Genomic DNA, 19,463 nt, shown 5'->3' with positions numbered 1-19,463 from the left:
CAAGGGGGCCATGCCCATAAAATGAGGGTGGGGGAATTTGAAGGGTGGTTGAGTGCAGGGCAGGTAATTAGGGCCTTCGGACGGTTGGGGGGGTTGGGGGGGGGGGGTGATGGGTGGGGGTTCTGGAAGGGAGGAGGTGCTGTAAGGGGGCTTGGTGGGGCCTGAAAATGGGGGACCCCAGGGACCCCATAACAGGGTGTCCTCAGTTGGGAGGTGTGGGATAGTATCCATGTGTGTGGGGGGTGACATTGCCCATGGTTGTGGGGGACCCACAAGCTCACTTAGAGATCAGGGCACCCTTTCAAAGTTCGGGACCCTATCTCTGAGATCAGCTCCCGGCGGTGATATGCCAAAGGGCTATATCATAGCTGGAAGGTGTGTGGCCCCCAACCAGCAGGTGGCAGTACAGGCACACCATACGATCTCTAGACTAAGGCCATGTGATCTGTGACTCCGATATAAAGGGAGGCACATCCGGCCATCTGCAGAAGAAGATTGAGAGGGTAATAAGACACACATGTGAATGGTCAGTGCTAGGTGCAAGTTCCAGAGGAGTAGTTAGCAGACTCCATGATAACGTGCTCTGTATCAGATTCCTATCTTACCACACGAGACTCAATAAAGGATTCTGGTTTGGACAAGTCAAAGTGTTTGGTGAGTTCCTTTGTGAAGCACAAAGGACCAAACATAACACGCCCTAGAGCTAAAATAAATTCTACAGGCTGGAATCTTTTGCCCTGCCCGCCGCAAGAACGCCTTGGGTGAGACGCCAATAATGAAAAATTTCCATTGACCTCGGGTGGTACTCTCCGGTTGCCGAGCGAACGCGGCCGGCGAATCCCACCCTAAGTTTGTGTTAAACCGGTGAGAAACTCCCCAGTGTCCAATACAGGAAGTCATTGAATAGCACGTGGGGAACTCGCCAGCAGAGCCGGCAGGAAACTCCCTGAAAAACCCGCCACAAACATTTCCAAGTGTTGACGCTGGCGCAGAATTCATGGACTGTCATGACAGCAAAGCTGGCGCCGAACCTGGATCAATTCAGCAACTTTGGAGGGGCTAGCACCGGCGCCACGTGGAATACAATCCATTCCAATGAAAAACAGTGCGGGATTTGCCGTGATTGAGACTCGGGAGGCTGACAAGCTGCAGTCGCATATACACACATCACACCCTACACACACCATCCCAGCCAGCAAGGTGGCACTGGTTGTGCTGGAGGATGCCCTTACAGCACCTCGGGGGGGGGGGGGGGGGGGGACACCTATATGAACCGTGTTCACAGTGAGTTGTTAGCGGCATGTGCAGCTGCAAGGCTGCCTTTCCGGCTACGGCAATGGTGTTCCATGCTCATCCACTCCAATCCCACAGCCCAGCTCCTGACCACCCCCCTCACTTAGGCTTCTCTCGCGGAGTTGAATTTGTACCTTTGTAATATAATTGAGGGCTTAGGATGGTGATGCCACTTTGCTCGATCAACAAGCTCTGCAAGTGTCTCTGTGTCAGGAGCATTCAGGACATTAAGCTTCAGATCAAGTTATACGAATGGGTCTCACATGCAGTCAGCAATATAACATTTTTTTTTATCTTCCTCCTCCATTACAATTGACATGGAAAACGTATTCCAAATGCTCCACATACTGTACCCGGTCTTCTGTAGCAGCGTCAAAAGCATCTAATTTTCCAAAGAGAGGCATGACTACTCTTTGCTCTTCTGCAGGCTGGTCTCAATTGGACTTGTTCTGCAACTTTTGGAACCAAATTTTCCTTCAAAATTTTTTCTTCGTTGCCATCTTAATTGCGGTTGTTTTCCTTGTTAGCAATGTAGTAAATACAAGGGCGAAATTCTCCGTAGCCCAAAACTGATATCGGGATCGGCGATGAGACGGAGAATGGCTTCCGACACCGGATGTGGGGCAGGTGCCGGTTAAACGGCGGTTTGCGATGCTCCGTCCCCTAAAATCGGCATCATCGGGACGTGCGCCAGCGCAGTCGCAAGGCCATTGGCGCATCATCAGCGGCCCACCCGCGGTGCTCCGCCCCCGATAGGCCGCGTTCCCAACGCGCACCTCCTACAAACCACAAGTTGTGTTTGCCTGTTAAACTGGTAAAGATTGGGACTGCTGCCCCTCACCTACCCTAAGGAGTTGCTGGCCAATCTGCTGCCCCGACTGTGCCGAGAGCTCATTAGTGGACACGACTCGGACTGCAACCAATCCCAAGAAGAAGGCCCAATGGATCCCAGAGTGAGTTAAGTCCTGTGTATTGGGCAGGGACGGGTTTCCCAGCTTAATGGGGGGGTTGGGAGTGGTGGGTTTTGGAGAGCAGGCAGAAAGGAAGAAAAGGGGGTACTAACTTAGGAGGGATTCCTGTTGTGCAAAGGCACCCCCGCCCCAAAGATAGTACCCCCCCCCCCCCCCTTTCCTGCCCTTCAAAAATTGTTTTTAAAAAAGCAGCCTGCTTCCTCCCACCTGATTGCCCATGTCAGGCGTATTATGAAAATCGCTTATTGTCACGAGTAGGCTTCAATGAAGTTACTGTGAAAAGCCCCTAGTCGCCACATTCCGGCGCCTGTCCGGGGAGGCTGGTACGGGAATTGAATCGTGCTGCTGGCCTGCTTGGTCTGCTTTAAAAGTCAGCGATTTAGCCCAGTGAGCTAAATCAGCCCCTATGGCATGTGCAGAATATCATTGGGATCAATTGACTTATTAACAAGTTCAATTGGCATTTAGTTATTTACATATGGCAGGCGGGCTGCCAATTTCAGCACCCACCCACCTACCATGTTATGGGGATGACCTCAAGGGTGAGTGGGAAGGTGGTGGGCTGGATGCCCACTCTATTTCACATGACCCCCTCCTCCCCAACCCTCCAAAAACATACCCAGCCTAGGCACATAAAACCCAACCCAACATGTTAAGCTTTTGATCATTCCAAAATGTGTCGTCTCTCAGATTTGTGAATGAGACACAGAGATTATCCCACGTGGTTTTATATTTCAGATAGATGTAGATGGATGGGAGGCCGGTGGGGAAGTTGTCTGGAGGCCAGTTAGAAATTCTACACTGCCTCTGACAGCATGCCTTAATGTTCTTCACCTTTCATTGAGTGGGTATCCTTCACTTGCAATCCTGCCTCGGCCAAAATTGTCCGTGAGCGGGTTGGAGCTAGCAAACCATCAGTTCAGATGGCAGGATGTCCTCCCACATCTGTGCTCATCCCCATTGGAGGGGTAAAAATCCTACCCCCATTTTTTTAGAAGCAGAAAGCTTATTTTTAATTATTGAAGTTAATATTGACAGGTTAACAAATGGATGGAAGGATGAATGGAAGGTACCATTATATGAAGAGCTCAGAATTTCACAAACATGTAATATTTCTCAGGTGGATCTCTGTGTTAGTCGGAAAATCTGTGCTGGCTTTCATACCTGATTTGTCCATTCTCTCCAGCATCTGGGTCAGCAGCACAGATTATTAAAACTGTTTGTCCAACGGGGGCAGCTTCACTCACAGTGACAGCATACTGACTCTGCTCAAACACTGGAGTGTTATCGTTGAGGTCATCAACAATTACTTTGACCGTCCCAGAGCCAGTAAGTGGTGGTACACCTAGAAAATTCAAGGAAACTGATCAAGATTACAATATATTATCCCGTTACTGATCATAAACATATTAACACGTCCTCCCCGTGTGTGCGTGGGTTTACTCCGGGTGCTCCGGTTTCCTCCCACAGTCCAAAGATGTGCGGGTTAGGTGGATTGGCCATGCTAAATTGCCCGTAGTGTCCTTAAAAGTAAGGTTAAGGGGAGAGGATTGTTGGGTAATGGGTATAGGGTGGATACGTGGGTTTGAGTAGGGTGATCATTGCTCGGCACAACATCGAGGGCCGAAGGGCCTGTTCTGTGCTGTACTGTTCTATGTTCTATGTTCTATGTTAACACCGAGAGCGCGATTTTCCCACTGCGTTGTGTCCGGCATCAGTCCGGGCACACCAGGTGAATTCCGGGTGGGACACACATCGGGCTTCGCACCAGGCACAAAGTCTCATCCACGTCACCCAACCCATGGCGCCTGGCAAAATATGGATCACTATTAGGCTCATTTAAATCTGCGCAACCTACGTGATTCTAAATTCTCCTGGTGCCTGGGAGTCACCGGCCACACTGGCAAAGCCTCACTCGGGTGCCAATTAGTACTATCTCCACAAGCAGAGACCAGCTGCAATAGCCACTCGGAGGGTCTTGGAGGCCATTTGAGCTCCCCGCGTGGTTGGTGAAAGGGCAGGGTAGCACCTTGGCACTCCTCCTGCGACCTGGGTACACTGGCAGTGCCACACAGCAACCTGGCAGGGTGCCCAGTCAGCACTGCTAGGGTGCCAGGGGCATTGTGCGGGATCCAGGCTGGCAGTGCCAGAGTGTCCAGGTGCTAGAGGGGGGCAATGCCCATGAAAGGTGGGGTATGAAAGGAGGGGGAGTGAAAAGGGGTATGAAGGGACCTCATTAAGGTTGGGGGGTGAAGGGGGGATCCTGAAAGGGGGGTGAGGTCCTTAGTGGGGTGGGGAGGTAATGCACATGTCTGTGGGTGTGGAGGTATGGGGAACCCTCAAACATGCCCAAAATGACACTTAGAAATTTTTTGGGTGAATCGCGCCCTCTGAGACTTGCAGGGGAAGTTGGAGATTATTGTGTTCTCATAACATTGCACCTTTCATCTTACATAGTGTTAGAGATCAGTGAGGAAGGGTCTGATCTTGAAGTAAACGAGGTGAGTTGGGGCAGTGCCTCTTATAGATACTACCTACTCCAGCAACAATGTACTGAGGGAGGGTTGGATATAATAATAATCTTTATTAGTGTCACAAGTAGGCTTACATCGACATTGCAATGAAGTTGCTCGACCTGATAGCAATGACTCCAATTAATCAAACTGCTCTGACCCAGATCAATGAGATCTGGAACAGAGATGTTCTTGTGGACCCTGAACAGAATGTCACTGAGAAATGTACTTGTGAGTAGGTCTCATTTGACAGCATTATTAATGAATGAAAAATGAAAATGAAATGAAAATGAAATGAAATGAAAATCGCTTATTGCCACGAGTAGGCTTCAATGAAGTTACTGTGAAAAGCCCCTAGTCGCCACATTCCGGCGCCTGTCCGGGGAGGCTGATTATTGGGAGGAAGTTGGTAAGGCAATATTATGCCAGTTTAGAGCCAACTATTAGATATTGCATTGTAATGTCGATGTGTTTTAACTGCAGTGATTCATCACAGCACTCTGAAATGATATGTTAAGTTGACAATTACCTTGAACATTGTTTAAGTGATGAGATGCATTGAGTACATTAAAAAAGTGCCATAATGCATTCAAAACTTGGAACATGTATGGGGAAAATCAGTAAGATTTGGGAATTGGCATTTAAATGTTTAGAAGTCTACACTTTTGGAAGAAAATACCTTGATGTTGAACTTTTTTTGAAAAAACTATTCACCTGTTCAACTCCCAAGGTTAATGCGATATCTGATTTGAAATTGATGACACTGGGGGGGATTTTCGATGGGCGGAGTGGAGATTTCCTGTTGAGATTGTCCCCAACCCCTGCCAATGATATAATGGGGATGTTGCCATGAGAAATTGGGAGCTCCATAGCATACATTACCATACACTTCACATGCCTCCCCACAGTATCATTCCCCCCATGAAAGGAAGTCCACCCCTGCTAACATAGCATCACATCGGCAGGGTTTACAACAGGTTTTGTAAAACGGGGAACTGGCGAACAGTATGGGTAAGTATAGCCCCTGGGGGGTGAGGGTCATGCATTACTGTGGGATTCCATTGGGGGAGGTTCTGTGGAGTGTTCTTGCATCCGTGGGCGGGTGGGGGGGGGTGGTTCCGTGGGGTATTTGTGTTTTTATTTTTTTCAGATAGAGGAGACCTTTAATAAAGTTGCCTCGATCTGTCAGGAGACAAGGTTACCGGCGGGTCGGCTCTGAATGGCCCCACCCCACCAGCATGATGTGGCCTGCTCATAGTGACTACTGTTAAGTAGCTATAGAGCAGCACAGAGGGAATACGAGGGGACATGTAGGAGGCATGGAGAGTATCAGAGAGCATGGGGGCTATGGGGAACATAGTGGAGGCATGGGGATGTGTGAGGATGCACTGCTAGGATTTACCTGCCCTGTCATAGTGGGACCACAGGAAATTAGGTGACCCAACCAAAAGTCCATTGACATTTGGCAGGACTGGAAGATCCTGCCCATAGAAAGGGCATGGGGGTGTGTGGATTTGTGTGAGGAGCTGTAGGTGATGAGGTATAGAGGGCATTAGAATGAAGTTGGAAGCTGGGCTGATGATCCCAAGAACTGAGGTAGGCCCTCTAACCAGCTTGTCTCCTTAGAGAATTCCAAAGATTCCCAACCTCAGCCAAGCATTCGTAATAAGCCTTCCACCCTTATTTTGAAATTGTGTCCCCTGGTTTTATACCCAACAACTGGGCGACACATCGTTCCTGCATCTATCCTGTCTATCCCTTAAAGTATTCTGTCGGTTTCATTGCCACCATCTTCCATTTTTTGAAACTCTAGTGAATGCAGGCCAGGTTTCCGCAATCTGTCTTCATAGGACTGCCCATGCCATCCCAAGAGTAAGTTTGGTGAACCTTTGTTAAACTCCCTCTATTTCAATAATATCCTTTATAAAGTGAGGGGACCAAAAGAACAAAGAACAGTACAGCGTAGGAATGGGCCCTTCGGCCCTCCAAGCCTGTGCCAATCATGATACCTGTCTAAACTAAAACCTTCTGCACTTCCAACGTCCGTATCCCTCTATTCCTATTCTATTCATGTATTTGTCAAGATGCCTCTTGAACGTCACTATCGTATCTGCTTCCACCACCTCCTCCGGCAGCGCGTTCCAGGCACCCACTACCCTCTGTGTAATAAACTTGTCTCGCACATCTCCTCTAAACCTTGCTCCTCGCACCTTATAATAACATTTGGACATTCTGAATTCTTCCTCTGTGAACCCGAATAGGTGCCGGAGGGTGGTGACAAGGGGATTTTCACAGTAACTTCATTGCAATGTTAATGTAAGCCCACTTGTGATAATAATAAAGATTGTTATTATTAGTAAACCTATACAGAACTACACACAGTATTGCAGGTGCGGTCTAACCAAGGTTCAATACAATTGAAGCTAGGCTTCACTGCTCCTGTAGGTTTTATATTCCTTTAAATTACCAACCCATTTAGCAGTTTAGTCAGATTTGTATGGAATGCAGCCCAATGAAGATCAAATAATTTCCTCGTTCTTTCTCTCAGCTGTTTTCCCTCCAGCAGAGACTAAAGAATTCCAATAATTCATCTCCTTTCTTCAGATATTAATAAATCTTTTGTTTTTGCCCAAGGGTTTTCTCGGAACAATATTACATTGTTTATTATAGTCATGGAGCAAGCCTAACTTATTGGTCACAATCATCCCAATGATGAGTTGGAGGGGGTCAATGGGTAATAAACCCTAACAAAACATGACAGGGCAGCACGGTAGCATTGTGGATAGCACAATTGCTTCACAGCTCCAGGGTCCTAGGTTCGATTCCGGCTTGGGTCACTGTCTGTGCGGAGTCTGCACATCCTCCCCGTGTGTGCGTGGGTTTCCTCCGGGTGCTCCGGTTTCCTCCCACAGTCCAAAGATGTGCAAGTTAGGTGGATTGGACATGATAAATTGCCCTTAGTGTCCAAAATTGCCCTTAGTGTTGGGTGGGGTTACTGGGTTATGGGGATAGGGTGGAGGTGTTAACCTTGGGTAGGGTGCTCTTTCCAGGAGCCGGTGCAGACCCGATGGGCCTATGGCCTCCTTCTGCACTGTAAATTCTATGATCTATGATCTATGACCTCATCCACTGCATTGGTGCCTTCCACCCTTTCTACATTGGGGGTGGGGGGAAGGCGGGATGCCTTTCAATGTAACATTTACGTTCCGCTGTATTCAGGGAAAGGGATGTGAGAGATGTAACGTCCCACGAGTCAGAGATTTTCCTGACACTTATCATGGGTCTGGAGTAGCAGGAGTGCTCCCTCCCAACCCTCCTGCAAATCTTTTGTCTCCCGTCTGCCAATTGTGGCCGCACTTTTGCCTATATCACTATCAGCGACCTCGCCCTTGAAGTCAACCTGAAGTCTGCTCCTCCCCCTGAATTAATTGGAGCGGTCCCCCACAGCAATCCCCTACCGTATATCTGCCCAGCAGTTGTCCAGTCTGTCAAATGGTTCGCTACCGGATAGGAAACAGAATGAAAAAATGATAATGGGATCCTGTGCTAAATTTGGGCAAATCTGCTGCACCCTGCCCTTGCCAGGTTTCTCACCCAACCCCCCACCGCTACAACCCTCAAACCCGCTGCACCCTGCCCTTGCCAGGTTTCTCACCCAACCCCCCACCGCTGCAACCCCCAAACCCGCTGCACCCTGCCCTTGCCAGGTTTCTCACCCAACCCCCCACCGCTGCAACCCCCAAATCCGCTGCACCCTGCCCTTGCCAGGTTTCTCACCCAACCCCCCACCGCTACAACCCTCAAACCCGCTGCACCCTGCCCTTGCCAGGTTTCTCACCCAACCCCCCACCGCTACAACCCTCAAACCCGCTGCACCCTGCCCTTGCCAGGTTTCTCACCCAACCCCCCACCGCTACAACCCTCAAACCCGCTGCACCCTGCCCTTGCCAGGTTTCTCACCCAACCCCCCACCTCCCCACAAATATTGGGTCAGGGTGTCAAAAATTATTTTCTGCTCAGTTTCAAGCCTCCCCTTTGGTGTTTTCTTGCTATATTCTTGGGCCTCTTCTACTGCCATTGCATTTGATAGACAGTTTTAAAACAGCAAAGTTCCCCTTTTCATGCTGAACTGATTCACTGCCTCCAATGGTTTTTATAGACATCATTCGCACTTCATGTCACCCAATAAGATAATTTGGATTTCCCAGTTAGCTGTCCCTGCCTGGATTTTTAAAAAATAATTTAGTCTTAATGCACAAAAATTTCTATTAAAGTGAATGGCATTTAAGGTAGGAAAATAAAATCTTCTTATGAGAAAAACAAGCAATTTTGTTAAATCAACAAATAAGGTGCAAATCGGAACCAAAGTTACAAGATGATTGTCTGTGATAGCTTAGGCTGCCAAGTAGTTAGCTTAAGCAGCCATCCTCATTGATTAGTAGAGTACACGGCATTATTGAATTAAAAACATTCGGACGATGAAACAACAGAAGCCCCAAAGAAATTAACACCTTTATTTTTTTTTTACTTGACTGGAGAATCCTGTATACATATGCTGCAGATGGTAACACAACAGACGTGTGGACATTCAACACTACAGACAATTCAACTAATGTTAGCAGTTTCCCATGTGCAACTTTTCTTTTTGACAACTCTAAAGTAGAAATAGTCGCTTGGTAGTGTAGAACGCGAGCATTGTTGAAAAAAGGAGACATGCTGTTGAAGTTTTTCATCTTGCACTCATCAGAATAGAATTCACAAGAATAACATTTGGAAAGGCAACAACAATTTATACTACAATGTATACATGAGAGGAGAGTGCTGATTGGTTGTCAGAGTCCACTTGTCCTAGTAATAGGGGATTTGATAGCTAGGGAATCAGACAGGCCTTTCAGTCACTATAAATATGACTCCAGGGTGGTGAGTTGCCTCCCTGGTGCCAGGATCAAACATGTCATGGAGTGGCCACAAGACAACCTTCTGGGGGAAGCTAAACAGCCAGAGGTTGTAGTCCACATTGATAGCAATGACATCGTTAGGAAGAGGAATGAGGCCCTGAAAGCAGATTTTAGGGAGTTACGAAGGAATTTAAAAAGCAGGACCTCAAAAGCAATGATCTCTGGATTGCTTCCAGTGCCACATTCTAGTGAGCATAGGAGTAGAAGAATTGATCGATTGAACATATGGCTGGAGAATTGGTGCAGAAGGAACGGGCATTTGGAACTGGTTCTGGGGCAGGTGGGGCCTGTGCAAGGACTGGAACACACAGGGAGATTTGCTAGTGCTGTTGGAGGGAGTTTAAAGTACTTTGTTGGGGGGTTGGAAACGTGAAGGGGGAGCTCCAATGGGAAATAAGTAAAGTTTGTAATAGGAAGAAGAAAAGTAGTAACTAAAATTGGAAGGCAGGCGAAATGATGGTAAGCATCAACGAGGCTTAGAAAGAGGAATAATGTCAAAAAGACAAAGTGAAGGGCACTCTACCTCAATGCACACCAGCCACTCAGTTGTATTTATCCACTATAAAGGAAACAAAAAGGAATGAAACCAGACGGACTATCCAACATTGACCTAGGCACTGAAATCAACAAAGTCAAACCCAGCCCCGTCGACCCTGCAAAGTCCTCCTCACTAACATTTGGGGACCTGTGCCAAAATTGGGTACGCTGTCTCATAGACCAGTCAAACTCAGCCTGACATAGTCATACTCATGGAATGATACCTTACAGATAACGTCCCAGACACCATCATTGCTCAAGAAGCTCAACACCATCAATACCAGGAATGTTACTCCTTGAAAGTGAATGCAGTGCAGGAAGGAGTTTAATGACCTGACACAAATTGTCACGGTGAGTGAGTTCAACTTTAAATGGCAACTGCAACACTAGTCTCATCCACTGCTCAATTCACTATACCATATTACTGTTAAGGCATGGGTTAAGAAACATTCCAATTAGATGTCTCACTGATCCAATAATTGGCACTGATATGTAAAGAGGTGGCCTTGGGAGCATGTGATGTGATGATAGAGTTTGGAGCTGAGCATGTTTAAGGAAAAATAAAGGCGTTTGGGAAAAGGAGCCGAACTCTTGACTCTTCACTCAGCTGCCTGAAGCGAACAGAGGATGGTTGCTTTATAAATGTAAAGGGTTAAAAGATACTTTTCCAGGGGAAAAAAAATGTTTTCAACCAAGGAGTGAGTGAGAAGGAAAAAGAAAATGTGGCTGAACCTAGGATAAAGATGTCCGGATATGACTATCCGCCATTATTTTCTGAAAGGGGATCGTACGACCAATGGAGAAGTGCAGTTGTTATGTGGATCTTGGGAAAGAGGAAACAAGGTATGACATTGGCTTTTTCTCTACCTTTATGAGAGTAAAATCCGAAGCAAATTATTTTCTGTACTGGAATTGGAAGAGTTAGACTCAGAAGAAGGTCTGGAGACTCTATTACAATTTATGGATAAGATTTATCAAAAGGATGACTTGTTAAGTGCATATGAAGTCTGGTCAGAATCCAACAGATTCCGTAAAACAGAGGATATCTCTGTTGGGAATATATAATGGAATTCAGCAGACTATACAAAAGGCTACACAAACATTGCTTGGAATTTTCACAATCTATGTTGGCATTTAAGTTGCAAGAGTGTCCAATATGTATAGGCTCCTGATTTTGACAGGAAAGTGAAAAAGTGAAAATTGCTTATTGTCACAAGTAGGCTTCAATGAAGTTAGTGTGAAAAGCCCCTAGTTGCCACATTCCGGTGCCTGTTCAAAGAGGCTGGTATGGGAATTGAACCGTGCTGCTGGCCTGTCTTGGTCTGCTTTAAAATCCAGCGATTTAGCCCAGTGTGCTAAACCAGCCCCTAGGAGTTAAGTTTGCGGACAATTATACCTTATTCGATCAGATGATAGAAGCCTTAAAGAAGTTCCTGGGGATACATTCAATTCCTATGGCTCTCATGTCATGAATGGGTCAGTCAGCGATAAAGACTATGGAAGATACACTACTGACAGGATGGCGATATCGTACGGCTACGAACAGGTTACGAGAGTATGGAAGGAGATTGGGACCCGGAAATTATGAGGACAGAAACTTATTTAAAACTTATAATAGAAGGAGGGACATGGAGAATGGAAATAGGAACATTAACCCTAGAAATGCCCGGAGTATGATAAATCGATGTTTTTGGTGTGACTCTCAATATCATTATGCTTTCAACTGTCCAACATGTTATAATAGTGTTTGAAACTATAAATGACATGGAAGAGTCAGAAGAGGAAAAAGATAGTGACCAGAAAGAAGGCATTGTCCTCTATAAAAAGCAGTTTTACTCCAGTAATGAGGGTGTTGGTTGCAGAATCCTTCAATTGTGCTGTATTGGACAGTGGCTGCACATCTACTGTGTGTGGAATTGACTGGTTAAAATGTTACCTGGACTCCTTGAATGCTGAAAATCGTAACAAGGTTAAGGGATTTGAAAGTTCCACAAGTTTCAGGTTTGGATATAATAATACTCTGAAGTTGCTGAAAAGAGTGGTGATCCCTTTCAATATTGCTGGAGTGAATCATTTCATTAGCACGGATGTTGTATCAAGTGAGATACCTTTGCTTCTGAGCAGACCGTCGATGAAGAAAGCACACATGAGACTTCCGGTGGTGGCTATGAAGGAATAAGTCGCACATTTGGTGGCTCCCGCTCAGGTCAGACTTTTGGACTTTGACCCCCGATTTTCTACCGGACTTGAATTGAAAAATTGATGATAGAGGCAGTTGTGTTCTGAATTCCCACATCGGTGCATGGAGAGAAGGACTAGAATTGCTCGTAAAGACAGAAACAGAAAGACAGAGAAGGCTTGGGCTAAAGCTGCAGGGGGAGAAAGCATGGCAGAGGACCGGACCTCTGGCTCGGCGACCCAGCGGTCAATGGAGCAGCTGATGCAAGTTATTCAGGAAGGCTTTGCTCAGCAGAGACGGGGCTGCTTGCACCCCATAAAAGAGTCAATTAAACGGATGGAGCTTTGATTGGATGCCCAAGATCGGGCGATCCAGAAAGTAGAGAAGGTGCTGGCTGACCTGGAGGAACATCAAACCGTGGTGGAGTTGGAGGTAGGGTTGCTGAGAGACCAGCAGAAAAAGCCCCTGGAGAAGGTGGAGGACCTAGAGAATAGGTCTCACCAGCAGAACTTAAGAATCGTTGGGCTCTGGGAGGGGTCCGAAGGAGTGGACACTGGGGCATACATCGTGGACATGTTTGAGAAGCTGCTGGGTAATGGGGCATTCTCCCGACCCTTGGAGATGAACAGAGCTCACAGAGCACTCGCGAGGAAGCCGCGAATGGGAGACCCCCCCCCCCCCCGAGGGCAATGGTGGTGAGATTCCACAGATACTTGGATAAGGAGCGCATTCTACTGTGGGCCAAATAGACACGGAGCTGTAAGTGGGACGACAGAATCCTGTGGATCTACCAAGACCTCAGTGTGGAGGTGGCCAGGAGAAGAGTGGGCTTTAACCAGATCAGCTAGACCCTTTTTAAGAAAAAGGTAAAGTTCGGACTGTTGTATCCGGCCCATCTCTGGGTCACGTATGAGGAACAGCACTTTTATTTTGAGTTGTTGTGAGGACACCCTGGACTTCGCAAAAAGGAAAGGACTGGTGGTGGACTGAGAACTTTTGAACATTACTGCAACATTCATGTTTTTTTGAAAGTTTCTCGTTTTTAGTTTTGTGGATACTGCCTGTAATGCCTTTTGTACTGATTTAGGGCCAGTTGCAGAGATGAGTAAGTTAAGGTTTACATTTGTACAATTGGGGGATGGAGGTGCGCTTGTTTAGATTTGGGATCTCTTACTTGATCTTTGTTAGCGTTTTTATTTTTCTTCCTGTTTTTTCTGTCGGGCAATTGTGTTGAGATTGTTTGTCATTGGAATATGTATCTGTGAGTGGGGGAGGGAGGGAACAATAGGTAGGAGACTTTTCGGCGCCGGGATGGGGGCCACCGAGCTAGCTCACGGAAACGTAATGGGGGGTGTGCATATATTAGGTTAATTAAAGGGGTTGAGTTATATTGTATTGTTACTAGGGGGGAGAGGAGAGGAAAATGTTCTGCTGACGAAGGAGGGACTTGTGCTAAGGGACAAAGAGACGGTTGGGGGCGGAGGCTGCCTGGGGGCGGGCCGGTGGAGGCGTGGAGCATGGGCTGGAGGTGGGCCCAAAAAAGAGATGGCTGATCGGCGAAGGGGGAGGCAATGAACATCCCCCCATCCCAAACTAGGCTGATCACCTAGAATGTATGAGGGCTAAATGGGCCGGTCAAGAGGGCACACGTATTCATGCATCTGAGGGGACTGAAGGCGGACGTGGTAATGTTGCAGGAGATGCACCTTAGAGTAACTGACCAGATTAGATTGAGGAAAAGCTGGGTCAGTCAGGTCTTTCACTCGGGACTGGATTCAAAGACTAGAGGGGTCGCGATCTGATCAATAAGTGGGTGGTTTTTGAGGCGGGTAGAATAATCTCGGATGTGGAACGTCGATACATTATGGTCAGTGGGAAACTGGAGGGGGTGCAGGTGGTATTAGTAAATGCATATGCGCCAAATTGGGTCGATGTGGAGTTCATAAAGAGGATGCTGGGGAAGATACCGGACATGGACTCGCACAAGTTTGGTCATGGGAGGGGACTTCAACACAGTTATTGACCCTGGCTTGGACCGGTCAATCTCAAAAACGGGCAGGGTGCCAGCAATGGCAAAGGAGCTAAAAGGGTTCATGGAGCAGATCGGGGGGGGGGGGGGGGGGGGGGGGGGGGGGGGGGGGGGGGGGGTGGATCCATGGAGATTTGGGCAGACAAGGGTGAAGGAGTTCTCCTACTCACACGTGCATAAAATGTACTCCCAGATTGATGTCTTTATTCTGAACAGGGCTTTACTGACGGTGGTGGTGGACACTGGGTACTCAGCGATTACAACCTCAGACCATGCTCCGCACTGGGTTGACCTGCAGGTTAGTAAAGACAGTAACTAGCGCCCGCACGGGAGGTTAGATGTGGGACTTTTGGCTGACAAAGGGGTGTGCGAACGGCTGAGGAAATGTATTCAGAACTACCTGCAGGTCAACGACACACGGGAAATTTCAGCAGCGGTGGTCTGGGAAGCACTGAAGGCGGTGGTCAGGGGGGAGCTGATCTCGATACAGGCGCACAGGGAGAAGGTGGACAGGGCAGAGATGGAGCGACTGGTAAAGGAGTTACTACAGATCGATAGAAGGTATGTGGAGACCCCAGAGGCAGGGCTTTTAACGGAACGATGGATGCTACAGGTTGAGTTTGGCTTGTTAACCACAGGGAGGGCGGTGGAGCAGCTGAGAAAGGCGAGGGGGGGGATCTATGAGCATGGAGAGAAGGCCAGCAGAATGCTTGCACAGCAGCTTAGAAAGAGGGAGGCAGCCAGGGAGATAGGGAAAGTAAATGTTGGAGATGGGAACCTGGTTGGAGATTCAGCAGGTGGGAATAAGCATTAAAGGATTTTTACAGTGGGTTGTATGGGTTGGAACCCCCACGGGGCCGGAGGGGGTGAGGCACTTCTTAGGGGGGCTGAATTTCCCAAACGACGGGGAGCTGGTAGAAGGGCTGGGGGCCCCGATCGGGTTGGAAGAGATAGTGGAGGGTCTGAAGGCCATGCAGTTGGGTAAAGCCCCGGGGCCGGACGGGTACCCAGTGGAGTTCTATAAAACATTCTCTGGGATATTGGGACCGTTGTTGATGAGGACGTTCAATGAGGCAAGAGAGAGAGGTGTGCTTCCCCCGACGATGTCACAGGCCACGATTACGCTGATCCTTAAGCAGGACAAGAGCCCGGAGCTGTGTGGGTCCTACAGGCCGATATCCCTGTTGAATGTGGATGCAAAATTGCTGGCCAAAGTTTTGTCCTCCAGGATTGAGGATTGTGTTCCGGACGTTATTGGGGAGGACCAGCTCCCCGTCCTTTGGGAAATTCAGCCCCCCTAAGAAGTGCCTCATTCCTCCGGCCCCGTAGGGGGTTCCAACCTATACAGCCCACTGTAAAAATCCTTAAACGCCTTATTCACCCCTGCTGAATCTCCAACCAGGTTCCCATTTCCATCCTTAACTTTCCCTATCTCCCTAGCTGCCTCCCTCTTTCACTTTATGCAGCCGACCTGCTTCTGTATGTATCGGACCCAATAGAGGGGATGGAAGAAATCATGAGGATTCTAGGGGAATTTGGCCGGTTTTCAGGATATAAGCTAAATATGGGGAAAAGTTTGCGGTCCAGGCGAGGGGACAGGAGAGGCGATTGGGGGAGCTGCCGTTTAGATTCATAGGGGGAAGCTTTAGGTACCTCGGCATTCAAGTGGCACGGGAATGAGACCGGCTGCATAAATTAAATCTGGCCTGACTAGTAGACCAAATGAAGGATGGTTTTCGGAGAGGGGATGCGCTCCCATTGTCACTGGCTGGGAGGGTGCAGACGGTGAAGGTGACGGTCCTCCCGAGATTCCTGTTCGTGTTTCAATGTCTCCCCATCTTTATTCCGTGGTCTTTTTTTAAATGGGTCAACAAAGTGATCACTGGCTTTGTTTGGACGGGCAAGACCCCACGGGTAAGGAAGGTAATGCTTGAGCGGAGACGGGGAGAGGGCGGGCTGGCGCTGCCAAATTTTAGTAACTATTACTGGGTGGCGAATATATCCATGATCAGAAAGTGGGTGGTGGGGCGAGGGTCTGCATGGGAACGCATGGAGGCGGCTTCATGCAAGGGCACCAATTTGGGGGTGTTGGTAACTGCGCCTCTGCCGTTCCCGCCGGCATGGTACTCCAGCAGCTCTGTGGTGGTGGCGGCCCTGAGAGTCTGGGGGCAATGGAGGAGACACGTGGGAGCAGAGGGAGCATCGGTTTGGTCTCCAATCTGTAATAATCACCGGTTTGCCCGGGAAGTATGGATGGGGGGTTCCGGAGATGACAGAGAGCAGGGATTGAGAGGATAGGGGATATGTTTATAGAGGGGAGCTTTCCGAGTTTGAGGGCACTGGAGGAGAAGTTTGGATTGGTGAGGGGAAACAAATTCAGGTACCTGCAGGGGGTTAGGTACGTTTTGGCGCAGCCATTTGGGCGCGGCCGTTTTGGCGCCAGCCGTTTTGGCGCCGGCTGTTTTGGCGCCGGCTGTTTTGGCGCCAAAATAACATTTCTTTATTTGTGAATTAGCCTCAGGTGAGTTGGCTGCTGGTGCGGGTGCGTTGAGTTGGGTGCTGGTGCGTTCTATCACCATCTTTTTATATATTTTTTAACTAAACCAATTCGCATACCCATATGATGGCTGAGGCAGTATCAACGAAACGTGGTAAAGAAAAATTTGTTCATAACGGATTCCTTTACGTCTTTGACAAAACAAGCAAAGGTGACAGCGAAGTGAAATTTTGGCGTTGTGAGCAAAAAAAACCGGTGCAAAGCACATCTCCATACTAAAGCTGCAAACGTGGTGAAGCAGCTGAACAGCCATTCGCATGATGCTTCTGCTGCACAAGTAGAGGTTGCACTCGTGAAAACTAAAATAAAAAATAGAGCACAGGAAACCCTTGAGGCACCGACTGTAGTTGTTAATGAATGTTTGACAGACATATCCCAAGCTAGTCTACCAGCCATTCCTAATATATCTGCTTTGAGGAGAATGATAAGCAGAAAGCGTAATTATGTATTGAACGCCCCCACCAATCCAAGTGATTTACAACAATTGATTGTGCCAGAATGCTACAGGATATATGTCCCTCAACCAGGAGTGGAAGAAAATTTTTTACTTTGTGATAACGGACCAGGTCACGACCGGATATTAATCTTCGGAAGACAGAGCTGGCTACAGCACTTATTGACATCTGATATGTGGTTTGCAGATGGCACATTCAGTATTGCTCCCAGCCTCTTTTCTCAGATATATGTAATTATGGTAAAAAAAAACACGGAGGAGTTACTCCTACGGTTTATGCTCTTTTGCCCAACAAGCAACGCACCACATATGCGAGAATGTTCGCATTATTGAAAGAAATCGAACCCAACTTGAAACCCAGTTCAATCGTCTGTGATTATGAACAAGCTGCGCACAGTGCTATGAAAGACATATTCCCTGATGTTCAAATAAAAGGATGTTTTTTCATTTAGCTCAAAATATGCAAAAACATCTAGCCAGTATGGGGTTCCGTAGTTTGTATAACACTGATCCAGATTTTGCGTTATAAGCTAAAATGATTATTGCCATTGCCTTTGTACCTTTGAACAAAATCGATGAATATCTGGATGCTTTAGCGACCCAACTGCCGCAAGAACTTCAAGATTTACTCAACTGGTTTGAAGATACATATGTTGGTCGTCTGAACAGACGAGGAAATGGTAGACGAACACCTTTATTTCGCCCTGAGATTTGGAACCTTTATCAGAGAACATTAAACGGGGAAGACCGCACAAACAATAATGCGGAGGCAGCCCACCGTCGATTGAAATATGAACTTGGCATGCATCATCCCACCATATGGAAACTAATTGATGGCCTGCGTAAAGTACAGAAAGGTAGAGATGCATATTATGAAAGGTTACTAGCCGGCCATGAACCGCCACAAAAACTAAAAAAGTATAGAGATGCAGATAAATAATACATGAAACTGTTCTTAAATTTGAAAACATGGATGCTATCGAGTACTTGAGGAGCCTTGCTCATAATTACCAAATGAACTAAACTAAAGGTTTTTTAACTTTAGTTTTTAACTAAATGAACTAATTTAAGGTTTTTAACTAAATGAACTAATTTAAGGTTTTTAATTTACAATAAAGATAAAAGAATACATGAAAGTGTTCTTAAATTTGAAAATTTGAGTACTTGAGGAGCCTTGCTCATAATCACCAAATGAACTAAACTAAATGAACTAATTTAAGGTTTTTAAATTTACTTGCAACAATTTGCAACAATTTACTAGCCACAAAAACTAAAAGAATTTCTGTCGTCTGCGCCCAAACGGCCGCGCCAAATTGGCTGCACCCAATTGTCCCATGGCGCCCAAACGGCTGTGTCCAAACGGCCGCGCCAAATTGGCTGCACCCAATTGTCCCATGGCGCCCAAACGGCTGCGCCAAATTGGCTGCACCCAATTGTCCCATGGCGCCCAAACGGCTGCGTCCAAACGGCCGCGCCAAAATGGCCGCGCCCAATTGTCCCATCCCCACCTGTAGGTGTGGGACGTCCTACGTAGACAGGTTTCAACCTTCCCGCTCCTACCACCAAGGCGGATTCAGGACAGGGTAGTTTCCAGAGGGTGGGTAGGAGAAGGGAGTGTCTCTGACATCTACAAGGAACTTATTGGGTCAGAGGAGACGCAGAGTGAGGCGCTGAAGCGCAAGTGGGAGGAGGAGCTGGGAGGAGAGATAGAGGATGGTCTATTGGCGGACGCATTCAGTAGAATCAATATGTGCCAGGCTCAACCTGATACAATTCAAGGTTGTTCATCGGGCTCACATGACAGTGGCCCAGATGAGCAGATTCTTTGGGGTGGAAGACAGGTGTGCAAAGTGTGCGGGAGGACCAGCGAACCATGTCCACTTGTTCTGGACATGTCAGAAGCTTATGGGACTTTGGCAGGGGTTTGCAGATATCATGTCCATGGTGTTAAAAACACGGATGGCAGCGAGTC

At 47.6% G+C, this 19,463-nt stretch overlaps 1 protein-coding gene across 1 annotated transcript in view; it reads right to left on the bottom strand.

Annotated features, from left to right (window-relative positions):
• The window catches only part of LOC119977660 (protocadherin Fat 4-like), a 221,533-nt gene that overhangs the window by 148,117 nt on the left and 53,953 nt on the right, over window positions 1-19,463 (bottom strand). Inside the window, exon 6 of the mRNA XM_038818825.1 lies at window positions 3,429-3,609. Coding sequence (XP_038674753.1) covers window positions 3,429-3,609 — 181 coding nt within the window. The remainder of the gene's footprint in view (window positions 1-3,428; window positions 3,610-19,463) is intronic.

The sequence above is a fragment of the Scyliorhinus canicula genome, chromosome 14, assembly GCF_902713615.1.
Source record: "Scyliorhinus canicula chromosome 14, sScyCan1.1, whole genome shotgun sequence".
NCBI lineage: Eukaryota > Metazoa > Chordata > Chondrichthyes > Carcharhiniformes > Scyliorhinidae > Scyliorhinus > Scyliorhinus canicula.
The sequence above is the reverse complement of the archived record's forward strand: the minus strand, read 5'-3'. Positions and strand labels throughout refer to the sequence as shown.